Source organism: Hyperolius riggenbachi, chromosome 9 (assembly GCF_040937935.1).
Source record: "Hyperolius riggenbachi isolate aHypRig1 chromosome 9, aHypRig1.pri, whole genome shotgun sequence".
Lineage (NCBI taxonomy): Eukaryota > Metazoa > Chordata > Amphibia > Anura > Hyperoliidae > Hyperolius > Hyperolius riggenbachi.
In genome coordinates this window covers 256,530,061-256,552,980 of record NC_090654.1, presented here as the reverse complement: position 1 = coordinate 256,552,980, position 22,920 = coordinate 256,530,061, and the positions used below count along the sequence as shown (strand labels likewise).

The 22,920-nt window shown below is 49.9% G+C and overlaps 1 protein-coding gene across 1 annotated transcript in view; it reads left to right on the top strand.

The window, feature by feature from the left end:
• ZNF410 (zinc finger protein 410) overlaps nucleotides 1-22,920 on the top strand; it is a 26,795-nt gene extending 3,875 nt beyond the window's left edge. The window contains exons 4-10 of the mRNA XM_068254363.1: nucleotides 5,139-5,330; nucleotides 14,713-14,904; nucleotides 14,992-15,130; nucleotides 15,403-15,584; nucleotides 15,690-15,779; nucleotides 19,701-19,799; nucleotides 22,341-22,920. Coding sequence (XP_068110464.1) covers nucleotides 5,139-5,330; nucleotides 14,713-14,904; nucleotides 14,992-15,130; nucleotides 15,403-15,584; nucleotides 15,690-15,779; nucleotides 19,701-19,799; nucleotides 22,341-22,453 — 1,007 coding nt within the window. The 3' untranslated portion in view covers nucleotides 22,454-22,920. The remainder of the gene's footprint in view (nucleotides 1-5,138; nucleotides 5,331-14,712; nucleotides 14,905-14,991; nucleotides 15,131-15,402; nucleotides 15,585-15,689; nucleotides 15,780-19,700; nucleotides 19,800-22,340) is intronic.

The window sequence follows — 22,920 nt, the reverse complement described above, 5'->3', positions numbered from 1 at the left end:
GGTTATTGTATCCGCTGCCATGGATAATGAGATCTGTCGGTGTAATCAGCACATACTGTAGCTGGGAATCTGTGACACTGATCCATGATTACTGAACAGACACAGAATTGAATGAATGAGATCCGTCAGTGTAATCAGCAGATACTGTAGCCTGGAATGTGTGATGCAGGTCCATGATTAGTGAACAGACATGGAATTGAATGAATGAGATCTGTTGGTTTAAAGGCCCATCGGTTGAAGAGATCAGCAGCACCACGTGGATGTATTCAAGCTCTTTATTGCATAAAGATAGCGCCCAGGGACAGCGACAGACGCTGTTTCGGAGACAAGCTCCTTTCTCAAGCTGTATAGGCTCACTCAAAAGAGATAACAAACACAAAGGCATTTATATACAATTTCAGTGGGGTCACATGGACCAATCAGATAACATCACAATACAAAAAAGCATAAGTATCCAATCACAGGGCAAAGCATAATGAGAGGACCTGATGGGAAACAGATATGTAAAGCAGCAGCCGTTATCACAGCATGATTTAAAAAGTGTCATAACCCCAATGGCCAATCAGCACTTACCAAGTCAGGAGGACCTGATGGGAAACCACAGCAATGTCATAACGCTCCTCCCAGTCTCCCAGGGGGCAATGCGAGAAGCGTACTGCTGAAAAACGGAACGAATGACGTCATCCGTTTCCATGCGTAAAAGCGTCCTAGCAATGCGTAAAAACGTACGCATAAGATTCTCAATAGCATCCATGCGTAAAAGCGGCCTAACAATGCGTAAAAGCGTACGCGTACAAAAAGGCCTCCGTGCGTGAAAACGTCCAAACCACGCGCCAAAAACGCGGAAAAAACGTACGCATAAAATCAAATACAGAACTATATAGAATAGCCGCTATGCCGAATGCAAAAATACGCAAACTGGCGCATAAAACTCATATAATGCAGAACATGCTGACAGAGTCAGCACCATAAATCATCAGATGATGACCCAAAAGCGAAAAAATGCTAGTGCTGTAGTAAAGTAAGGCTGAGTGTGCCATGAGAGATAACCACCCTTATAGATAAATCGTTGTATTAGATGTAAAAGATACAAATTTTATACTTTACCGAAAATTCACAAGAACCTACTCCGGCCACCGGGGAGACCCATTGTGGCCGGGGTAGGTTCAGTGTTTGTCCCTTTGGCTAAGTTTCTGGATAAGCGTTTGCAGCCCTTCGTTGTGTCTTTAGATTCTTATCTAAAAGACACCACTATGTTTTTGGAGAAGTTGGGTAAACTTCAGATTGATTGCACGGATCTCGCGCTGGTTACATTGGACGTCGAGAGCCTCTACACCTCCATTTCACATGATGGGGGTGTGGAAGCTATCGATTGGTATCTTCTGACACAGTCTGACCTGACTGTTGAACAGAGAAAGTTTGCAGTTTCACTCTTGAAGATTATCTTGGAGGAGAATTACTTTGAGTTCGAGGGTGTCTTCTATCAGCAATTACGGGGGACGGCCATGGGTTCCAATGTGGCCCCCTCCTACGCAAATCTTTTCATGGGCCTCTACGAAGAGGCATTCGTCTACACCAGCATGTACTTCCGCCAACATGTGGTTTGTTGGTGGAGGTACATTGACGATATTTTTTGCGTTTGGAGGGGGCCGCAGTCGACCCTTAATTCATTCATTGAGGAGCTTTCGAGCAAATGCCCCCCCATTAGATTGACGGCACACTTTGACTCGAAGAGTGTTTCCTTTCTGGATACTCAGGTTGTCTTGGGACCCGGTGGTTTCCAGACAGATCTGTATGTTAAACCAACAGATAGAAATTCTGTTTTGGAATTCTCTAGCTTCCACCCCAGGTCGACTAGGGAACACATTCCTGGTGGACAATTGCAGAGAGTCTCCAGGATTGTGTCTGATTCTGGCCAGTGCGAGATTCGTCTTAATGAAATGAGGGACAGATTTAGGTCAAGGGGGTACCCTGAACACACCCTGGTATCCAATAGACCCACCAGAAGACGTCATGGAGGAGTGAGACTCCCTTTTGTTTCCAGGTACAATGCCTGCAGCTATAAGCTGGGGTCCATTGTACGGCAGCATTGGGGCCTCTTACAAAGTGCTTTTCCTCAGGTTCCGGAGTTTAAATTTCCTCCTTTGTTATCCTTCAAACGAGCCCCTACGGATAGGGACAAGATTCGAGCACGCACACCTCGAGCTGTGGTACAGAGCGGCCGAAGTGGCACCTTTCCATGTCTAGGGTGTCATATGTGTGGCTTGATATTTAAGGGAGATAAGTTCAGGCACCCGTCCAAGGGTACTGAGTTCAGCATACGTGGTCTGTATACATGTGATTCTTCATATGTAGTTTATATACTAAAATGCCCATGCGGGCTATTATATGTGGGAGAGACCACTCAGCGACTGCGTGAACGTATCTCCTCACATAAATCGTCCATCAGGACCAAGAATATGTCCCAATCTGTCTCGGCCCATTTCACCCAGTTCCGCCACTCTATACCACAGCTCCGTGTGCAAGTTATAGATGGGGTTCCTGTTCATTTTAGAGGAAATAAGGAAAAGGAATTACTTAGGCGGGAGGCGGGTTGGATTAGGAGGTTGGGTACACTGGGAGGGGGCGGTCTCAACCGTGATTATGACCTTTCTTTTTGCATTTAAACTTTTATGTCCTATTTGAGTATAAGATTCATTGATATATTGTGCCCTCACATGTTCTTGTGCGGTCTGCTATGCTGCGTCGGCGGTGTGCTGACTGCCGAGTCCAGCTATGTGTGTTTCCCTTGTGGTTACACTTTGAGTATTCTGGGGGTTGCTACTTTTTGATGTGCAGGTCCCTTTATTGTTATTGTATCTTTTACATCTAATACAACGATTTATCTATAAGGGTGGTTATCTCTCATGGCACACTCAGCCTTACTTTACTACAGCACTAGCATTTTTTCGCTTTTGGTCATCATCTGATGATTTATGGTGCTGACTTTGTCAGCATGTTCTGCATTATATGCGTTTTATGCGCCAGTTTGCGTATTTTTGCATTCGGCATAGCGGCTATTCTATATAGTTCTGTATTTGATTTTATGCGTAAGTTTTTTCCGCGTTTTTTGGCGCGTGGTTTGGACGTTTTTACGCACGGAGGCCTTTTTGTACGCGTACGCTTTTACGCATCGTTAGGGCGCTTTTACGCATGGAAGCTATTGAGAATCTTGTGCGTACGTTTTTACGCATTGCTAGGACGCTTTTACGCATGGAAACGGATGACGTCATTCGTTCCGTTTTTCAGCAGTACGCTTCTCGCATTGCCCCCTGGGAGATTGGGAGGAGCGTTATGACATTGCTGTGGTTTCCCATCAGGTCCTCCTGACTTGGTAAGTGCTGATTGGCCATTGGGGTTATGACACTTTTTAAATCATGCTGTGATAACGGCTGCTGATTTACATATCTGTTTCCCATCAGGTCCTCTCATTATGCTTTGCCCTGTGATTGGATACTTATGCTTTTTTGTATTGTGATGTTATCTGATTGGTCCATGTGACCCCACTGAAATTGTATATAAATGCCTTTGTGTTTGTTATCTCTTTTGAGTGAGCCTATACAGCTTGAGGAAGGAGCTTGTCTCCGAAACAGCGTCTGTCGCTGTCCCTGGGCGCTATCTTTATGCAATAAAGAGCTTGAATACATCCACGTGGTGCTGCTGATCTCTTCAACCGATGTTTTGGGAGCTGCTGGACCACAGCGCCATATCAGCTTAGCACACGGATACCCTCACCAGGGTGCCGACTGTGGTGCAACAGGTGTAAAGGCCCATACACACGTCGGATTTCCGCGAACGACGGGTCGTTTGAACGTCCCGTTGTTCGTCCGCTAAATCGGGCGTGTGTACAGACTGTGGTTCGCTTGATAAGGGTGAGTTTGAGCGATCCGCCCGGGTATACACACGCCCGGTTTAGCGGGCGAACGACGGGACGTTCAAACGACCCGTCGTTTGCGGAAATCTGACGTGTGTATGGGCCTTAACCAACCAGCAGATAGCCAGGAATCATTACACTGATCTTGTATAAACTATCACCTGAAGTCCTAACCAAAGTTTGTTTTGGGTGATGTTTCTCCCACATATACTGTAAGTGGAAGTGCAGTGTAATAGAGATGGAGTGCAGTTGGGACAGACAGCACATTAGAATGGGGTACAGTTGGGGAAGGCAGAATATTGGAATGGTGTGCAGTTGGGGCAGGCAGCATGTTGGAATAGGGTGCAGCTAGAACAGGCAGCATGTTGGAATGGGGTACAGTTGGTGCAGGCAGCATGTTGGATTGGGGCACAGTTGGGGCAGGCAGCATGTTGGAATGGGGTGCAGTTGGTGCAGGCAGCATGTTGGATTGGGGCACAGTTGGGGCAGGCAGCATGTTGGAATGGGGTGCAGCTAGAACAGGCAGCATGTTGGATTGGGGCAGGCAGCATGTTGGAAGGGGGCGCAGTTGGGGCAGGCAGCATGGTGGAATGGGGCACAAAGCTTGTTGAAATGGGGTGCAGTTAGAACAGGCAGCATGTTGGAATGGGGTGCAGTTGGGGAAGGCAGCATATTGGAATGGGGTGCAGTTGGGGCAGGCAGTATGTTGGAATGGTGTGCAATTGGGGCAGACATTGTATTGGAATGGGGTGCAGTTGGGGCAGGCAGTATGTTGGAATGGTGTGCAGTTGGGGCAGGCATTGTATTGGAATGGGGTGCAGCTAGAACAGGCAGCATGTTGGAATGAAGCGAAGTTGGGGCAGGCAGCATGTTGGAATGGGGTGCAGTTGGGGCAGGCAGCATGTTGGAATGGGGCGCAGTTGGGGCAGGCAGCATGTTGGACTGGGGTGCAGTTGGGACAGGCAGCATGTTGGAATGGGGTGCAGTTGGGGTAGGCAGCATTTTGGAATGGTGTGCAGTTAGGCAGCATGGTGGCAGTTGAGGCAAATAGCTGGCAGGTTTCTGTTTACCATAACTCTTAGCCACTTTCTGTATTTAGTATGTGTCATTTCAGTGTTTCGATTGTCCACTGTAGTTTACTGTTGGACTGGAGTGTATGAGCTTTGCTGCCATGCTTAGTGCCTCTTCTGACGTAGTATTGTCACTTTTGTATGTGGTTTGACAGATGCCTCCGTGGCCCAGAGGATGCCATGCAAGGTGCCCAGCACTTCATTACTGAACAGTCTACAGGTGGATATTGATTCCAGAGAAGATAAGACTGCAGCGCTCCTATCGCCATCAGAACCTTCTTCACTGCTGCAAGATCTACCAGCCAATGATAACTCCTCCTTTATTCTCCTCAATCTCGCCCGATCAGGTAATGTTGCATTGTGCAAAGTCTTACCTTATCGCATTACTTAACCGCTTCAACCCCAAGGGATTTTACTCTAACGGACCAGAGCAATTTTCACCTGTCGTGCTCCTCTCTTTCATTCACCAATAGCTTTATCACTACTTATCACACCAAAATGCTCTATACCTTAATTTAATTTAATATACCTCAATTACTTTATATTCTATGCATCTATAAGGAAAAACAAGCAAATTTCAAAAAAAAAAAAAAACACTACAATTCCATCTGCTATAAGCAGGAGTCCCCAACCACCGGGCCGTGGCCCACTGCCAGTCCGTGGGCAGTTTTTAGCCGGTCTGTGGCAGGTCTGGCCTCTCGCCCCACTCCCCCCGCACCCGCCACTCCTGTTACCTTATGAGCTGGTGGCCACTTCCTCTCTTAGGCCTAGTGCACACCAGAGCGTTTTTGGCTGCGGTTTGCGATCCGCTTGCGGGTGCGGATCCGCTTGGGTAATGTATTTCAATGGGCTGGTGCACACCAGAGCGGGAGGCGTTTTGCAGAAACGCATACTCCCGGGCTGCTGCAGATTTTGGATTGCGGATGCGTTTCTGCCTCAATGTTAACCTATTTTGGTTCCTGGACGTAGAATCTACGTCCAGGAACCATGCGCGCTCCCGTGGCCGATCGCGCGCGTGCACGCGCGCTCCCGGCCCGCGGTTCGTTAGCCAGGCAATCAGTGAATCGGGCTATGGTGCCCGATCACTGATTCCTCTCCCCCGCTGAAAAAGCGACAGCTTCTCTCGGAAGCTGCGCCTTTTCTGGCTGTTCCCTCCCCGATGCGTCACTCTAAGCCTGTGTTATGCTTAGAGTGACGTCATGTAAACAAACTTATGGCCGCCATCTTGTGGCCAAAAAGTAAAACTACAACAAAAAGTGAAAAAAATTTAAATCAACACACAATTACATTAAAAAAATATGTTTTACATGTAACCCTCCCAAAAATACCCAAATAAAATGTTTAATATAAAAAAAAACCATTACAGTAAAAAAACAAACAAACATGTAAATATTTACCTAAGGGTCTAAACTTTTTAAATATCAATGTAAAGATGAAATATTTCTATATGTTTTTTATTTTAAACTTGTAAATAGTGATAGATGCAAAATGGGAAAAATGCACCTTTATTTCCAAATAAAATATTGTCGCCATACATTGTGATAGGGAAATAATTTTTTTTTTAACCCAAAACGAGTTTATTGAACATCAAGGTGATAATACAACACTGCCGGTGTGAGGCAGATATCAAGTACAAGAGTCAGAATGTACAAGTAGAACATTATTCCATATTAACATTTTCTGCATAGATTTTAATACAGTGGAGCTAACACAGAGTACAGGGGGACAACTTTGGCTTATATAGTGGGTTCCGGCAAACCAGATAATGCATGCATACAGATGTAAACTTATGTATATTCTTGCTGCTTCAGGACTCGAGGAGGTATCTATCTGTTTATCCATCTATCCCATATTAGGTGAAATTTATTGGGAGCCTTCCTATGCATATAGATAAGTTTCTTATAGGGTGCCATGTTGTCAACACGCCTTATCCATTCAGCAAGCGTAGGGGAATTTGGAGAAAGCCACTTAAGGGAGATTTCTTGCCTGGCATGGAATAGGGTCTGATTTACAAATAGCTTATCATTCTTTTGAATATCCTCATCTGTGATAAGGCCAAGTAGACACAGTGCAGGGTCAAGCGTGACTGGACAGCCCATTTTGTCATGAAGAAATGCTACAACCTGGGTCCAGTAGGTAACAACCTTTGGGCATTCCCATATCAGGTGAAAGAAAGTTGGGTTAGGTAGGAGACATTTAGGGCATTGGTCAGGGCGGTTTTTGTCGAATTTAGCAACTTTTGCAGGAGTAAGATACGCCTGATGGATAATATATAGTTGAGTAAGTCTATCTCTCACGCATGGGGAGGCTAGTCTAACTGCTGTAAGGATGTCATCCCAATCATCGTTTTCTATCTGTAACCCACACTCAACCCATTTATCTCTGGAGGGGGCATTGTATATGTCAGCTTTGTGGTGTAGGAGTGCCGAGTATAGGGAACCAATCATATGTCTGGTTTGACCATCCTTAATCAGGTCAATAATTACAGAGGTGGAGGCAGAGATCTGGGCGGATCCAAATTGGGCTTTGTATGCATGGTGTAGTTGGGCGTATCTAAATGCATATTGTGGGGGAAGAGTGAATCTAGCGGCCAGGTCTGGAAATGGAAGTATCCTTCCATTGTGTATTATATGGCCAAGAAAGACCACACCTCGAGTGACCCATATATGAAAGTCAGGTATTTTGGAAAACTCAGGGAGTTTGGGATTGTCCCATAGTGGAGTGTTTGTCTCATAGTCAGTGCTGGAGTAATATTTAAGAACCCATCGCCACACCTTGGTTGCCTGCTCTAGCAGAGTATTGCCAGGTGCCAGGTTTGTGAGGGTAGCCCTTAGTAACTTTAGTGCCAGGGAGCTACAGTGGGGATCAATGTCATAGCCGTACAGTTCTGGGTTGTAGGAGATGTCCGAGGTAAACCATGCAGCCATCTGGTGCAGCTGGGCTGCCATGTAATATTTCTGGAATGAGGGGAGGGCCATCCCTCCCTCTCCGTTGGGGTTTTGCATTATTAGATATTTAAGTTTGGCTCTGCCATTGCACCATATCAAGCTTAGTAGTAAAGAGCGTAGTTTTTTAAAAAAAATTGCTGCGTGATGTAGATAGGGGAGTGGTGTATAATATATAAGATTTTCGGGAGGAGCACCATTTTGACCAGGTTCACCCTGCCAGCTACTGACAGTGGCAACCTGGTCCAGGTTCTACTTTTATCCCTAACCAGCTGGAGCAGTGGGTACACCTCATTTGTTAGGTACTTCCTGGGGTCTAGTTGAATGGTTACTCCTAGATATTTAAAGGAGCTAACTATCTGTAGTGGGGAAGTTGGTAAGGAACCAGGGCTAGGTGGGGCATCAATTAACAGGACAACCGACTTATCTTTATTTAATTGTAAGCCAGAGTAGTATCCTGATTCCTGAATGACTTCTAGTGCAAGTGAAAGGGAGGGGCCCGGGTCAGATAAGTATAGTATTGTATCGTCAGCATACATAGACAATTTTTCTTGGGTGTGTTGGGTGAGTAGGCCTGTTATGCCAGTGTGTGCCCGAATACAGCATGCCAGGGGTTCTGCCGCAAGGGCATAGAGGAGGGGAGAGAGCGGGCATCCCTGTCGAGTTCCACGTTGTAGCTCAAAAGACTCAGATACCCAAGAATTGGTGCATATTTTTGCACGGGGGTCTGTGTAAAGTATATTGACCCATCTCATGAATCCCTCCCCAAAACCAAATCTGGATAGCGTAGCTTGTAAGTAGGGCCATTCTACAGTATCGAACGCCTTGGCCATATCTAGCGAGGTGACTGCCCGTTGGCCTGGATTTAAGTGAGTGCATTGTAGATTAGCCATCAGTCTGCGTATGTTTATGGCGGTGTTTTTGCCAGGCATGAATCCAGTTTGATCTGGATGGATTAGGGACAGTATAGCACCGTTTAAACGGATAGCTAACATTTTGGCAAGTATTTTGGCGTCTACTGGGAGAAGGGAAATAGGTCTATAAGATTCACATAGTACTGGATTCTTACCTGGTTTAGGCAAGACTACTATTAATGCTTCACGCATAGAGGGTGGGAGTGTTCCCTTTTCGTATGCTTCATTGTACATTTCAAGGAGGGTAGGGGCTAGGTCTTCAGAAAAATTTTTATAGATCTCAACAGGGATGCCATCTAGGCCAGGTGCTTTTTTATTCGGAAAGCTGGCTATGGCCATTTCAATTTCCGCAGTTGTGAAGGGCTCCTCAAGCTGCTGCCTCTGCTCGGGGGTAAGTCTGGGAAGGGCTATTTCTGAAAGATATATTTCTGAGTCGCTCTGACTGGCTGGGGATTTAGACTTATAGAGGTCTGAATAGTAGTCTCTAAAGACCTGGTTAACTTTATCTGGGCCCCTCACCTCCACTCCAGCTGCATTTATGATAGAGGATATCACTGGTGGGGCTGAGTAGTTTTGGGACATTTTAGCTAACAGCGTACCGGTACGCTCCCCTAGTTCATAGAATGCTTGCTTCTTGAAAAAGATAGCGGATTTTGCTTTCTCCTCACTAAATCTGGTCAGTTTGCGTATTAGTTTTTGCCATTCCTCATAGAGGGTTGGCGATGGGTTCTGTATATAGTTTTGTTCTGCTGCCAGGATTTGTGTTTGTATGTTACGTTCATTTAGGGAATTAATTCTTTTGTGTGTTGCCACGGCCTGCATCAGGGTTCCCCGCAGATAGGCTTTTAAGGTGTCCCAGACTAATCCCCGATTTTCCTCATCCCTGTGCGTATGCAAAAATTGGGATATATCCCGAGAGATATTGTCATCTGAGTTTATGATTTCAAGCCAGAATGGGTTAAATTTCCATAGTCTGGGTGGAGGGGAAAGACCCCAGTTGAAGGTTATCTGTAGCGGTGAATGGTCTGATACCAGCCGTGGCAGGACTTTTATATCTAACACCTTAGGTAGCATACTAGGCGAAGCAAGAATGTGATCTAATCTGGACAAAGTTTTATAGGTAGCTGATGTACAGGTATAACCTGGGTTATTTGAATGCATGTGTCTCCATACGTCTAGCATATTAATTTCTCCAAGGAGTAGCGAAAATGACGTTTCTTTGTCTATTTGAGGTGGGAGCCTATCAAATTTGGGATTCTGCACAGCATTAAAATCCCCCATCCATACAGCAGGGATCGTGGGGTATTGTAACATAAAGGTTAGGCCTTCCTTCATTAGGATAGCCGTGTATGGAGGGGGGATGTAAAACGCCAAAATCAAAAGTGGATTGTCAGCCACCTTGCAATTAATAAATACATATCTGCCATAAGGATCAGTTTTAACTTTTTCCAGATGAAATTGCAACCTCCTGTTTACCAACACTGACACCCCGCGTGACATTTGGGAGAAGGTGGAGTGGTAGGTCCAGCCTATCCATCCACGCCTAAGGCTAAGGATTTTACCCCCTGTGATATGCGTCTCCTGTAGCGCAACTATATCTGGTTTTTGTTTAGACAGGTATGTTAATACCGTTTGCCTTTTAATTTTGTCGTTCATGCCCCGTACGTTCCATGTAATCAATGTTAATTGGGAAGCCATTGCATCTGGAATGTTAAATGAACTGGCCTATGGAAAAATAGGTAACCAGGATTCCAGCAAATTCTGTCATAGTACTTGAAAGTATAGAGACCTAACAACACACCCGCAGTGAATAACAAGACATACCCATACCCTTTCCCACCCTGCCCCGCTGTAACAGACAGCGGGGCCTTGTACCCATAACTTGAACGCAGAAGCCTACCCTTGGGTGCAGTTAAGCTGCATCTCAATAGGTGGCTGGGGTAACAAACCATCAGAAGCACGAGGCAAGGGAAACCTTGCATCCGAGGCGTTACTGAACTACATGAACACAGAGTTTCCGTGCCGAATATATTTTGAAACAGTACTGACGCATCCCCGGCGTCTCTAGTTTTGTGTGCATATGTAAACGTGGTAAAGCAAAACGTGTAACAAAGAGTAGTCGTCCCAAACGAAGGGTATGGTAACTTATAGAAGCAGAGGGCTACGGATTTATCCTCGTCTCTTTTAAGGTATAGTGGACAACACCTGTCCTTTGGAAAGATATTCAACGTTTAACTAGCCGCCATAGGTATTTACAGTTAAAGTACCGAAGACTTTATAGGATTGACTCATGCTCAGAGTGGTTCAGGTCGGCCTTCTCCTGCTAGCTGAGTTTTCACCCATACTTTGCAGTCGAGTCCCAGCCCGTGCAACAGCATTAAATGCACAGTGGTGTTCAAGATAGCTGCACACAAACAGGGCCTCACCCACGAGAGCGGCCATTAAAAGAGCAGTGTCTGAGTCAGTGTGTAGGAGTATACGAAGGCTCACTCGGCCTATGCGGCTTTTGCTGTCAATTTTATAGCAACTGTTAGCATGGAGTGCGGTAGTGGTTTAAAGACAGGTATTAGTCTGCATGAGTATAAAGATAGAGGGCCAGCATATATAAGGAGAAGAATACCTTGGCCGGGAGGCAGTCCAGTGGACAGGTGTTAAGTGTGTTCCATGTAATTTCAACGTATAGAGAAAAAGAATTGGGATGCTTCACCTGAAAGTAGAGGAGTCCCTCTTCTGGGGATTGGCTACGGTCCATTCGAGCGCCTGGAGATTTCTTACACGTGGGGAAGTAGTGGCTGACGAAGTAGTAGTCACGGCCAGCAAGGTAATAGGTGCTAGAGGTAGCGTTTAAGTGTAACTTGCGGAAGACTTTAGGATGCTTCACCCGGCGGTAAAGGGGCCCGTTTCCGTGGGTTGGCCTCGATCCACTTGAATACCTCCCGGGGGTCAGTAAAAAAGTGGGTGCTCTCTCCTTCCACAATACGCAGCTTTGCTGGGTAGATCATGGAGTACAGTATGCCAAGTTCTCTCAGGCGTTTCTTGGCGGCATAGAAGTGGGCGCGTTGTTTTTGTACCTCGGTTGAGAAGTCGGGGTAGAACGAGATTCTAGCATTTTGGTGTTTAATCTCTCCCCTATGCCTGGCTGCTTTAAGTATGGCATCTCTATCACGATAGTTTAAAACTTTAAATCTGAAAGTTCTGGGAGTTGCTCCTGGCGCCGGCACCCGTGGGGAGATCCGGTGAGCTCTCTCAATGACAAAGACAGAGGAAAACGTATCTTTTCCGAATGTGTCAAGAAGCAACCGTTCAATAAATTGTTCAGGATTATTACCTTCGGCCTTCTCGGGTAGCCCCACCATGCGGAGATTCGACCGTCTGTTGCGATTTTCGAAATCATCCTGCCTGGCTTGTATCGCGGTGATCTGCTGTTGTGCTGTGGTAATCGATGGTTGGAGAGGCCGCGTGGTATCTTCCAAGGCGCTGATGCGGCCTTCTGCATCCGAGACACGGGAGCGGAGGTTTTGAAGGTCTTGTCTCACCAAAGAGACGTCTGTGCGCACTTCTTCCAGCTTGGCCGTTATGGCCGCCAAGCTCGCCTGACAGGCAGCGACCCCCTCCAGGATCTGTTCCATCGGGCCAGGGTCTGGCGCAGACTGCAAGGAGTCGTCATCCATCAGTGCCTCCGGGATGCTGGCGGTGTCAGAGCAGTCGGCGCCATCTTGGGAGGTATGTTGGAAGCGTTTTAGTTTTGCCACCGCTTCTGACGCGCGCCTTGTCTTGATCGGGGATGACGGCGGGGATTGCCGGGTGGGTTTCCCCGAGGTTTGGGAGGTCTTTTGAGACGCCAGGTTGCCGTTCAGGATAGTTTTAATAGTTATCAGCACGGAGCTCTTCTCGAATGCGTCCTCACCTCATGGACTTCCGGTCACGCCCCCGGGAAATAATTTTAACGGTGTAATAACCAGGACATATGGGCAAATACAATACATGAGTTTTAATTGTGGAGGCATGTATTATTTTAAAACTATAATGGCTGAAAACTGAGAAATAATGAATTTTTCCATTTTTTTCTTATTCTTCCTGTTAAAATGCATTTACAGTAAAGTGGCTCTTAGCAAAATGTATCCCCCAAAGAAAGCCTAATTGGTGGCGGAAAAAACAAGATATAGATCAGTTCATTGTGATAAGTAGTGATAAAGTTATAGGCTAATGAATGGGAGGTGAACATTGCTCAAGTGAAAACGACGGAACGCGAATGGGTTAAGTATAGGAAAACCGCAAACCGCTCTGAAAAACGGCACTTCAGAGCGGTTTGCCAGGCGATTTTTGTTACAGTAGCTGTTCAGTAACAGCTTTACTGTAACAATACATGAAATCTACTACACCAAAAACGCTTCACAAAACCGCAAAATGCTAGCTGAAACGCTACAGAAAAATAAGAAAAAGCGTTTCAAAATCTGCTAGCGGTTTTTGGTGTGCACCAGGCCTTAAAGTCCCCTGTAGCCACTCTCCTCTTTGCAGCATCTTCTATTACAGCAGCACACATCCCACATTCCTGTTTGGCTTCCTCCCGATCGGGATGACATCATCCACGTCATGGTGCACGGGGGAGTCTCGATTCACCCCTTAGCGCTGCCTGGCGCTGATATGCCAGGCTGCGCATGGGGTCGGGGGGTGGGCCTGGCGGGAAGCAGCAAATCGGCGCCGAGCAGCGGCGATCGTAATGTACATGCAGCTAGAAAAGTGCTAGCTGTGTGTAATAAAAAAAAAATATGCAAATCGGCCCACCAGGGCCTGAGAAATCCTCCGCAGCAGCATAGCCCGAACTCAGTTCGGGCTTACCGCCAGGGAGGTTAAGGCAGGGGAAAAAAGAAAAGGAGCACAGCATAAGTGTCTGTATGGTTGCCACTGTATATGCACATGTCTATCTCACCATGTCACATGTCATCTCTGCTACACTTTAAGCTCCCTTAGGGCCGCTCGTCCCTCACTTTCTTGACAGGTGGCTCCGGTCCCCGGCAATTCAGCCCAAAAGCCTGTCCGAGTTTCGATTCGTCGTGTTCCCGTCCCTGGGAGCAATCCTCTGCCTGTGCAGAGAATGCTTCCAGGGATGGGAGCGTGATGTGGGAGCACGCCTGGCTGGGCTGTGCATGTGCAATGAATTCGAGATGAATTGCCGGGGACTGGAGCCACCCTGGGAGACGGGGAGGGGCGAGCGGCCCTAAGGGGGCTTAAGGAAGCCTCAGGTAAGTATGGAACCTGAGACACTTCTCGTCTCAGGTACCCTTTAAGCTGCCTCTCACTGTTTCTCGGTTGTTTGAGATAAGGTTTAACTGCAGGAAAGGGTCATTTCTTTTTAGATAGCCTAAAAGACAGAGTGTGGTTTGGCAGAATAATGCAATGTTATTGAAAAAAAAAAAAGCTATATAACTGAAAATAAAAATGAGACTATTTTCTTTGCTACTAATGTTCTATTCGTTATCCGTACAACACATACAATTTATTATATACGTTTGTTTGTTTTTTTGCTTCGAGTGACTGTATTAATTATGTGCAGCAACCTGCTGTACCACACTAGCCTCTCCCATTTCTCATGTATTCCCTTCCACATATTTCTGCGTGGTCCAGAGTTGCCCCTCGCAGTCTCCTTCACAGGTATTTACTTACAGAACTCAGTGCTGCCACCCAGTGGTGTAAGGCAGTGTGGTGAGGGAAGGAGCAGGAGGATCTGGGGACTGAATGACACACATCCCCCTCCTATCGCACAGGTCACATGACAGAAGTGCTGGCAGAGTGATGGTGGTGATGGCAGATTGACGGGCATTCTTACTTTTGCTGTTAAAAGCTAAACTTGAGTTATTTTTCTGTTTTAGGTCTTGGATCTCCATCTGAGCACTTGGTATTTGTCCAGGATGAAGCAGAGGACTCTGGGAATGATTTCCTGTCCAATGACTGCACAGATAGCAGTACACCATGGTTTCTACGGGTTCAGGAACTGGCTCATGATAGTCTGATTGCTGCGACACGGGCACAGCTGGCAAAGAATGCAAAGAACAGCAGTAACGGTATGATGAGTTGGGGGAAGGGCAGAGCCAGTGTTAGGATGTACACAAATAGTCAGAGCATTTTACATCTAATTATCTCTTATGTAGTAGAGGCATTACTGAGTAACATCCCAGAAGCAGAAGCAAAATCTGCGACTCCAGAGAAGCGTCTCCACTGTTCCTACCAGGGCTGCGACCGCATCTTCGTCTGGCCTACACACCTGAAGTACCACCTGAAGACACACAGGTATGTCTCCCACAGATGGATGGGCCACCTGCTGCTCTCACACCTTCTCCTGTAGCCAGATCTGTCACTGCTGGTGTCCCCCCACACCTTCTGGAACCCCTTCCAACTACCACACACACCTTTTACTGTAGCTGGTTCTGTCACTGCTGGTGTCCCCCAACACCTTGTCCTAAACTCTGTCACTTATGACCGCTCCCTCTCATGTCCTGCAGAGGGCAGTGTACAGATTCTGCACTCTGTCACTTATGGATTGTTCTGTGTTGTGTCCATAGGAATGACCGCTCCTTCACATGTCCTGCAGAGGGCTGTGGGAAGAGTTTTTATGTCCTCCAGAGGTTGAAGGTTCATATGCGGACTCATAATGGTGAAAAGCCTTTCCTGTGCTCAGAACCAGGCTGTGGAAAACAATTTACAACAGCCGGCAATCTAAAGAACCATCTCCGTATCCACACTGGTGAGTTGTGCCCCTAAGTACTGTAATGTGTCCTGTAATTGGCTGTTTACTGATGTGATTCTTGTGTTTGGCTGTTTACTGATATGTTGTCTTGCCTTCACACAGGAGAGAAGCCATTTCTTTGTGAAATGGAAGGTTGTGGTCGTTCGTTTGCAGAGTATTCCAGCTTGCGTAAACATATGGTTGTCCATTCAGGTAGTGGCAGCATTTTCTGTATGTGTCTCTCTCTTGTATCTGCAACTCTCCCATCCCTCTCCTGGGTGTGCATCCCTCCCCCTCCTGGGTGTGCAGCTCTCCCCTCCCCCTCCTGGGTGTGCGGCTCTCACCTCCCCCTCCTGGGTGTGCGGCTCTCCCCTCCCCCTCCTGGGTGTGCGGCTCTCCCCTCCCCCTCCTGGGTGTGCGGCTCTCCCCTCCCTCTCCTGGGTGTGCGGCTCTCCCCTTCCTCTCCTGGGTGTGCGGCTCTCCCCTTCCTCTCCTGGGTGTGCGGCTCTCCCCTCCCCCTCCTGAGTGTGCGGCTCTCCCCTCCCTCTTCTGGGTGTGCGGCTCTCCCCTCCCCCTCCTGGGTGTGCGTCTCTCCCCTCCCTCTCCTGGGTGTGCGTCTCTCCCCTCCCTCTCCTGGGTGTGCGTCTCTCCCCTCCCTCTCCTGGGTGTGCATCCCTCCCCCTCCTGGGTGTGCAGCTCTCCCCTCCCTCTCCTGGGTGTGCAGCTCTCCCCTCCCTCTCCTGGGTGTGCAGCTCTCCCCTCCCCCTCCTGGGTGTGCGGCTCTCCCCTCCCCCTCCTGGGTGTGCGGCTCTCCCCTCCCCCTCCTGGGTGTGCGGCTCTCCCCTCCCCCTCCTGGGTGTGCGGCTCTCCCCTCCCTCTCCTGGGTGTGCGGCTCTCCCCTCCCTCTCCTGGGTGTGCGGCTCTCCCCTCCCCCTCCTGAGTGTGCGGCTCTCCCCTCCCTCTCCTGGGTGTGCGGCTCTCCCCTCCCCCTCCTGGGTGTGCGGCTCTCCCCTCCCTCTCCTGGGTGTGCGGCTCTCCCCTTCCTCTCCTGGGTGTGCGGCTCTCCCCTTCCTCTCCTGGGTGTGCGGCTCTCCCCTTCCTCTCCTGGGTGTGCGGCTCTCCCCTCCCCCTCCTGAGTGTGCGGCTCTCCCCTCCCTCTCCTGGGTGTGCGGCTCTCCCCTCCCCCTCCTGGGTGTGCGGCTCTCCCCTCCCTCTCCTGGGTGTGCGGCTCTCCCCTCCCCCTCCTGGGTGTGCGGCTCTCTCCTGGGTGTGCGGCTCTCCCCTCCCTCTCCTGGGTGTGCGGCTCTCCCCTCCCTCTCCTGGGTGTGCGGCTCTCCCCTCCCTCTCCTGGGTGTGCGGCTCTCCCCTCCCTCTCCTGGGTGTGCGGCTCTCCCCTCCCTCTCCTGGGTGTGCGGCTCTCCCCTCCCTCTCCTGGGTGTGCGGCTCTCCCCTCCCTCTGCTGGGTGTGCGGCTCTCCCCTCCCTCTCCTGGGTGTGCGGCTCTCCCCTCCCTCTCCTGGGTGTGCGGCTCTCCCCTCCCTCTCCTGGGTGTGCGGCTCTCCCCTCCCTCTCCTGGGTGTGCGGCTCTCCCCTCCCTCTCCTGGGTGTGCGGCTCTCCCCTCCCTCTCCTGGGTGTGCGGCTCTCCCCTCCCTCTCCTGGGTGTGCGGCTCTCTCCTCTCCTGGGTGTGCGGCTTCCCTCTCCTGGGTGCGCGGCTCTCCCCTCCCTCTCCTGGGTGCGCGGCTCTCCCCTCCCTCTCCTGGGTGCGCGGCTCTCCCCTCCCTCTCCTGGGTGCGCGGCTCTCCCCTCCCTCTCCTGGGTGCGCGGCTCTCCCCCTCCCTCTCCTGGGTGCGCGGCTCTCCCCTCGGCTCTCCCGGGTGCGCGGCTCTCCCCTCCCTCTCCCGGGTGTGCGGCTCTCCTCTCCCCTCCCTCTCCTGGGTGTGCGGCTCTCCTCTCCCCTCCCTCACCTGGGTGCGCAGCTCTCCTCTCCCCTCCCTCTCCTGGGTGCGCGGCTCTCCCCCTCCCTCTCCTGGGTGCACGGCTCTCCCCTCGGCTCTCCCGGGTGCGTGGCTCTCCCCTCCCTCTCCTGGGTGTGCGGCTCTCCTCTCCCCTCCCTCTCCTGGGTGTGCGGCTTTCCTCTCCTCTCCTGGGTGTGCGGCTCTCCCCTCCCCCTCCTGGGTGTGCGGCTCTCTCCTGGGTGTGCGGCTCTCCCCTCCCTCTCCTGGGTGTGCGGCTCTCCCCTCCCTCTCCTGGGTGTGCGGCTCTCCCCTCCCTCTCCTGGGTGTGCGGCTCTCCCCTCCCTCTCCTGGGTGTGCGGCTCTCCCCTCCCTCTCCTGGGTGTGCGGCTCTCCCCTCCCTCTCCTGGGTGTGCGGCTCTCCCCTCCCTCTGCTGGGTGTGCGGCTCTCCCCTCCCTCTCCTGGGTGTGCGGCTCTCCCCTCCCTCTCCTGGGTGTGCGGCTCTCCCCTCCCTCTCCTGGGTGTGCGGCTCTCCCCTCCCTCTCCTGGGTGTGCGGCTCTCCCCTCCCTCTCCTGGGTGTGCGGCTCTCCCCTCCCTCTCCTGGGTGTGCGGCTCTCCCCTCCCTCTCCTGGGTGTGCGGCTCTCTCCTCTCCTGGGTGTGCGGCTTCCCTCTCCTGGGTGCGCGGCTCTCCCCTCCCTCTCCTGGGTGCGCGGCTCTCCCCTCCCTCTCCTGGGTGCGCGGCTCTCCCCTCCCTCTCCTGGGTGCGCGGCTCTCCCCTCCCTCTCCTGGGTGCGCGGCTCTCCCCCTCCCTCTCCTGGGTGCGCGGCTCTCCCCTCGGCTCTCCCGGGTGCGCGGCTCTCCCCTCCCTCTCCCGGGTGTGCGGCTCTCCTCTCCCCTCCCTCTCCTGGGTGTGCGGCTCTCCTCTCCCCTCCCTCACCTGGGTGCGCAGCTCTCCTCTCCCCTCCCTCTCCTGGGTGCGCGGCTCTCCCCCTCCCTCTCCTGGGTGCACGGCTCTCCCCTCGGCTCTCCCGGGTGCGTGGCTCTCCCCTCCCTCTCCTGGGTGTGCGGCTCTCCTCTCCCCTCCCTCTCCTGGGTGTGCGGCTTTCCTCTCCTCTCCTGGGTGCGCAGCTCTCCTCTCCCCTCCCTCTCCTGGGTGCGCAGCTCTCCTCTCCCCTCCCTCTCCTGGGTGCGCAGCTCTCCTCTCCCCTCCCTCTCCTGGGTGTGCAGCTCTCCTCTCCCCTCCCTCTCCTGGGTGCGCAGCTCTCCTCTCCCCTCCCTCTCCTGGGTGCGCAGCTCTCCTCTCCTCCCTCTCCTGAGTGCGCAGCTCTCCTCCCTCTCCTGAGTGCGCAGCTCTCCTCTCCTCCCTCTCCTGAGCTCGCAGCTCTCCTCTCCTCCCTCTCCTGAGCGCGCAGCTCTCCTCTCCTCCCTCTCCTGAGCGCGCAGCTCTCCTCTCCTCCCTCTCCTGAGCACGCAGCTCTCCTCCCCTCCCTCTCCTGAGCGCGCAGCTCTCCTCCCCTCCCTCTCCTGAGTGCGCAGCTCTCACCTCTTCCATCAGCCTGCAGCTTCTTCACCCTAATCCTTCACCTCTTCCATCAAACTTCAGTTTCTCAACGCCAACCCTTCACCTCTTCCGTTTAGCTTTTCCATCCCAACCCTTCACCTCTTCTATCAGCCTTTAGCTTCTCCATCCCAACCCTGCAGCTTCTTCACCCTAATCCTTCACCTCTTCCATCAAACTTCAGTTTCTCAACGCCAACCCTTCACCTCTTCCATTTAGCTTTTCCATCCCAACCCTTCACCTCTTCCATCAGCCTTTAGCTTCTCCATCCAAACCCTTCACCTCTTCCATCAGCCTTTAGTCTCTCCATCCCAACCCTTCACCTCTTCCATTAGGCTTTAGCTTCTCCATCCCAACCCTTCACCTCTTCCATTAGGCTTTAGCTTCTCCATCCCAACCCTTCACCTCTTCCATCAGCCTTTAGCTTCTCCATCCCAATCCTTCACCTCTTCCATCAGCCTTTAGCTTCTCCATCCCCACCCTTCACCTCTTCCATCAGCCTTTAGCTTCTCCATCCCAACCCTTCACCTCTTCCATCAGCATGTTGCTTCTCCACCTCTTCTTACTTCCTGGCTGTATTTATCATCAAATAGAAAGTAAGATGTGCGACTGATTTGCAGGTGTGAAGTCTCACCAGTGTCCAGTATGCGGGAAAACCTTCTCTCAGAGTGGAAGCCGCAACTCTCATGTGAAAAAGCATCACTCCACAAAACTGGAAGGTGAGTGAGTTTCTCGGGAAAGATGGAAAGTTGGTTCAGACCTGTAATCTGGAGAGCTAGAAGGTGGGCATGTCAATAGGCCTGAATTCCAGACAGCTGGAAGGTGGGCGTATCTGATAGGCCTGTAGTCCAGACAACTGGAAGGGGTGTGTCAGGCCTGTAGTGTAGACAGCTGGAAGGTGGGGGTGTCCTATAGGCCTGTAGTTCAGAGAGATGATAGCGGGGTGTATTGAAGAGGCCTGTAGACCAGATAGCTGGAACGTGGGTGTGTCTGATAGGCCTGTAAACCAGAAAGCAGGAAGGTGGGCATTTCTGATAGGCCTGTAGACCAGACAGCTGGAAGTTGGGTGTGTATGATAGGCCTGTAGACCAGACAGCTGGAAGGTGGGCGTCTCTGATAGGCTTGTAGACCAGACAGCTGGAAGTTTGGTGTGTACGATAGGCTTGTAGACCAGACAGCTGGAACGTGGGTGTGTCTGCTAGGCCTGTAGACAAGACAGCTGGAATGTGGGTGTGTCTGATAGGCCTGTAGACCAGGCAGCTGGAAGGTGGGTGTGTCTGATAGGCCTGTAGACCAGACAGCTGGAAGGTGGGTGTGTATGATAGGCCTGTAGACCAGACAGCTGGAAGGTGGGTGTGTATGATAAGCCTGTAGACCAGACAGCTGGAAGTTGGGTGTGTATGATAGGCCTGTAGACCAGACAGCTGGAAGTTGGGTGTGTATGATAGGTCTGTAGACCAGACAGCTGGAAGGTGGGCGTCTCTGATAGGCTTGTAGACCAGACAGCTGGAAGTTTGGTGTGTACGATAGGCTTGTAGACCAGACAGCTGGAACGTGGGTGTGTCTGCTAGGCCTGTAGACAAGACAGCTGGAATGTGGGTGTGTCTGATAGGCCTGTAGACCAGGCAGCTGGAAGGTGGGTGTGTCTGATAGGCCTGTAGACCAGACAGCTGGAAGGTGGGTGTGTCTGATAGGTCTGTAGACCAGACAGCTGGAAGGTGGGTGTGTATGATAAGCCTGTAGACCAGACAGCTGGAAGGTGGGTGTGTATGATAGGCCTGTAGACCAGACAGCTGGAAGGTGGGCGTCTCTGATAGGCTTGTAGTCCAGACACCTGGAAGGGGTATGTCAGGCCTGTAGTCCAGAAAGCTAGAAGTTGGGCATGTTGGATAGGCCCGTGTTCCAGACAGCTGGAAAGTGGGAAAGCGATCGGGATTCCAGACAGCTTGAGAGTTCAGGCAGTAACCAGTGATTACTTAGTCTTCCATTTCACTTACAACTATCAAGCTGGGAACACACGATGCAATTTCCCATCCGATTGGCGGTAATCGGGCAATTATTCTCAGCATGTCCAATCTGATTCCAATCGAGAAAGGGATTGATTTTGCGTAGTAATTGGAAAATTGATCCCTTTATTGATCAGGAGCAGTTTGGACATGTACACATGGTACAACTACCTTCTAGATCACCCGTTGATCAGAAATTGCATCGTGTGTTCCCAGCATAAGACATAAACTTGAGTCTGATAAAGGTTTCTGGTATCTGGCCATTGGAAGCTACGGTCGGTCAATAAATATTGCATGTGAAGTGAGAGCCTTTTGGTAGTCTTAAAGGAATAATGAGGTGAAAATAAACTGATGACAAACAATTGTATCTATCCTCCTAGTCTAAAAATGACTTTTTGAGATATCCCACAGTTTTATTTTATTTTTAAATCTACTTTTTAAGCTTTCAATATTTTATTGTCTCTGCTCAATGACTCAGTCTTTGAAGTATCCCAGAGCTAAAATCTATAAACTATCAACCCATTGTATCTCTTCCCCGCTCTCAGAAGCAAAGAAAGAGCTTTATGGATGTAATTACTTATTAGTGAGGGCTAAAGCGGATCCGAGATGAAAAACTAACTATGACATGTAACTTGTCTGTATAGTTTACACAGCAAGCTGCAAACAGCTTCAGCCATTTATGATTATTTATTCCTGTGATACAATGAGAGCGGCCATGTTCTGTTTGTCACATTACACACAGGCAAGCTGATCTGTATCTCCAGCCCTCAGCCTGTGAAAACTTCACTTCCTCCTTCCTCCTCCCCTCTGCCTCTGAAATCTCTGGCTAGTAACCTCCTCCTGCCCAGACTGAGCTCCCATAAGCCCTTGCTACTAAGGCTCAAAGTGCCAAGGCACTCTGGAGAAGCTGTGGGCTAGGCTTGTTTAGTTTATAGGGAATTAGAGTGTTAAAACAAAAAAGAATTTGGCTTGAGGAATGCCCTATAAATTATATGAAAGGAGCACAATTCTGCAATGAGTAAAAGTTTATCTCAGATCCACTTTAAGCTACAATGGATTAGGTCCCTGGAGAGTAACTGTCATTTGATTACCTGATTGAGAACTCTTTCAGGCAGAGAAAGAATCACAGCCTAGTTATATGTATGGTGACACTGTAAATACATGTTTTCTCATTCGTTTATTTTCATCTCGGTATTCCTTTTAAAAGAACCTGAGTAGACACATCTAGGTGACTTCCATGTTTTGTAATTCCAGAAAACAGCATGGGGGAACACCTCCAGTTGAGTGAGGATGCCTTGCAGGACTCGCATCTGTTGTCATCAGATAGGCCTTCCTATGAAGAGGATGTCTCCATTCTACTGAACTGAGAATTTTTTACTGTTCACATTCAGGGCCAGAGAAATTCTGGACATATTTCACTAACTGGGTGCATTCTGGATATATTCCCATGATGGAGGAAATCATTCTGGCCGTATTCCAGAGGTGGAGAGGATAATTCTGGCCATATTCCAGAGGTGAAGAGGATAATTCGTATTCCAGGGGTTAAGGAGATAAAGCTGGACATATTCTGAGGATGGAATTATGGACAGACTGTCAGAAGGGAGATAATTCTGGATCTTTTCCAGGAATATAGATACTTTTGGACATATTCCAGCGATGGAGGATATAGTTCTAGACATAAACTCTTTCAGCAGAAGACACAAGTCTGGACTGTCCTGGATGTAGAGGCAGAGGATATTTTATTTAATCTTATTTTGGACAATAACCTTTTCTATGGACAGAATGTTATGTTTTTGCCAACTGGCTGCTAAAATAAAATTCATCTGTGAGTGAA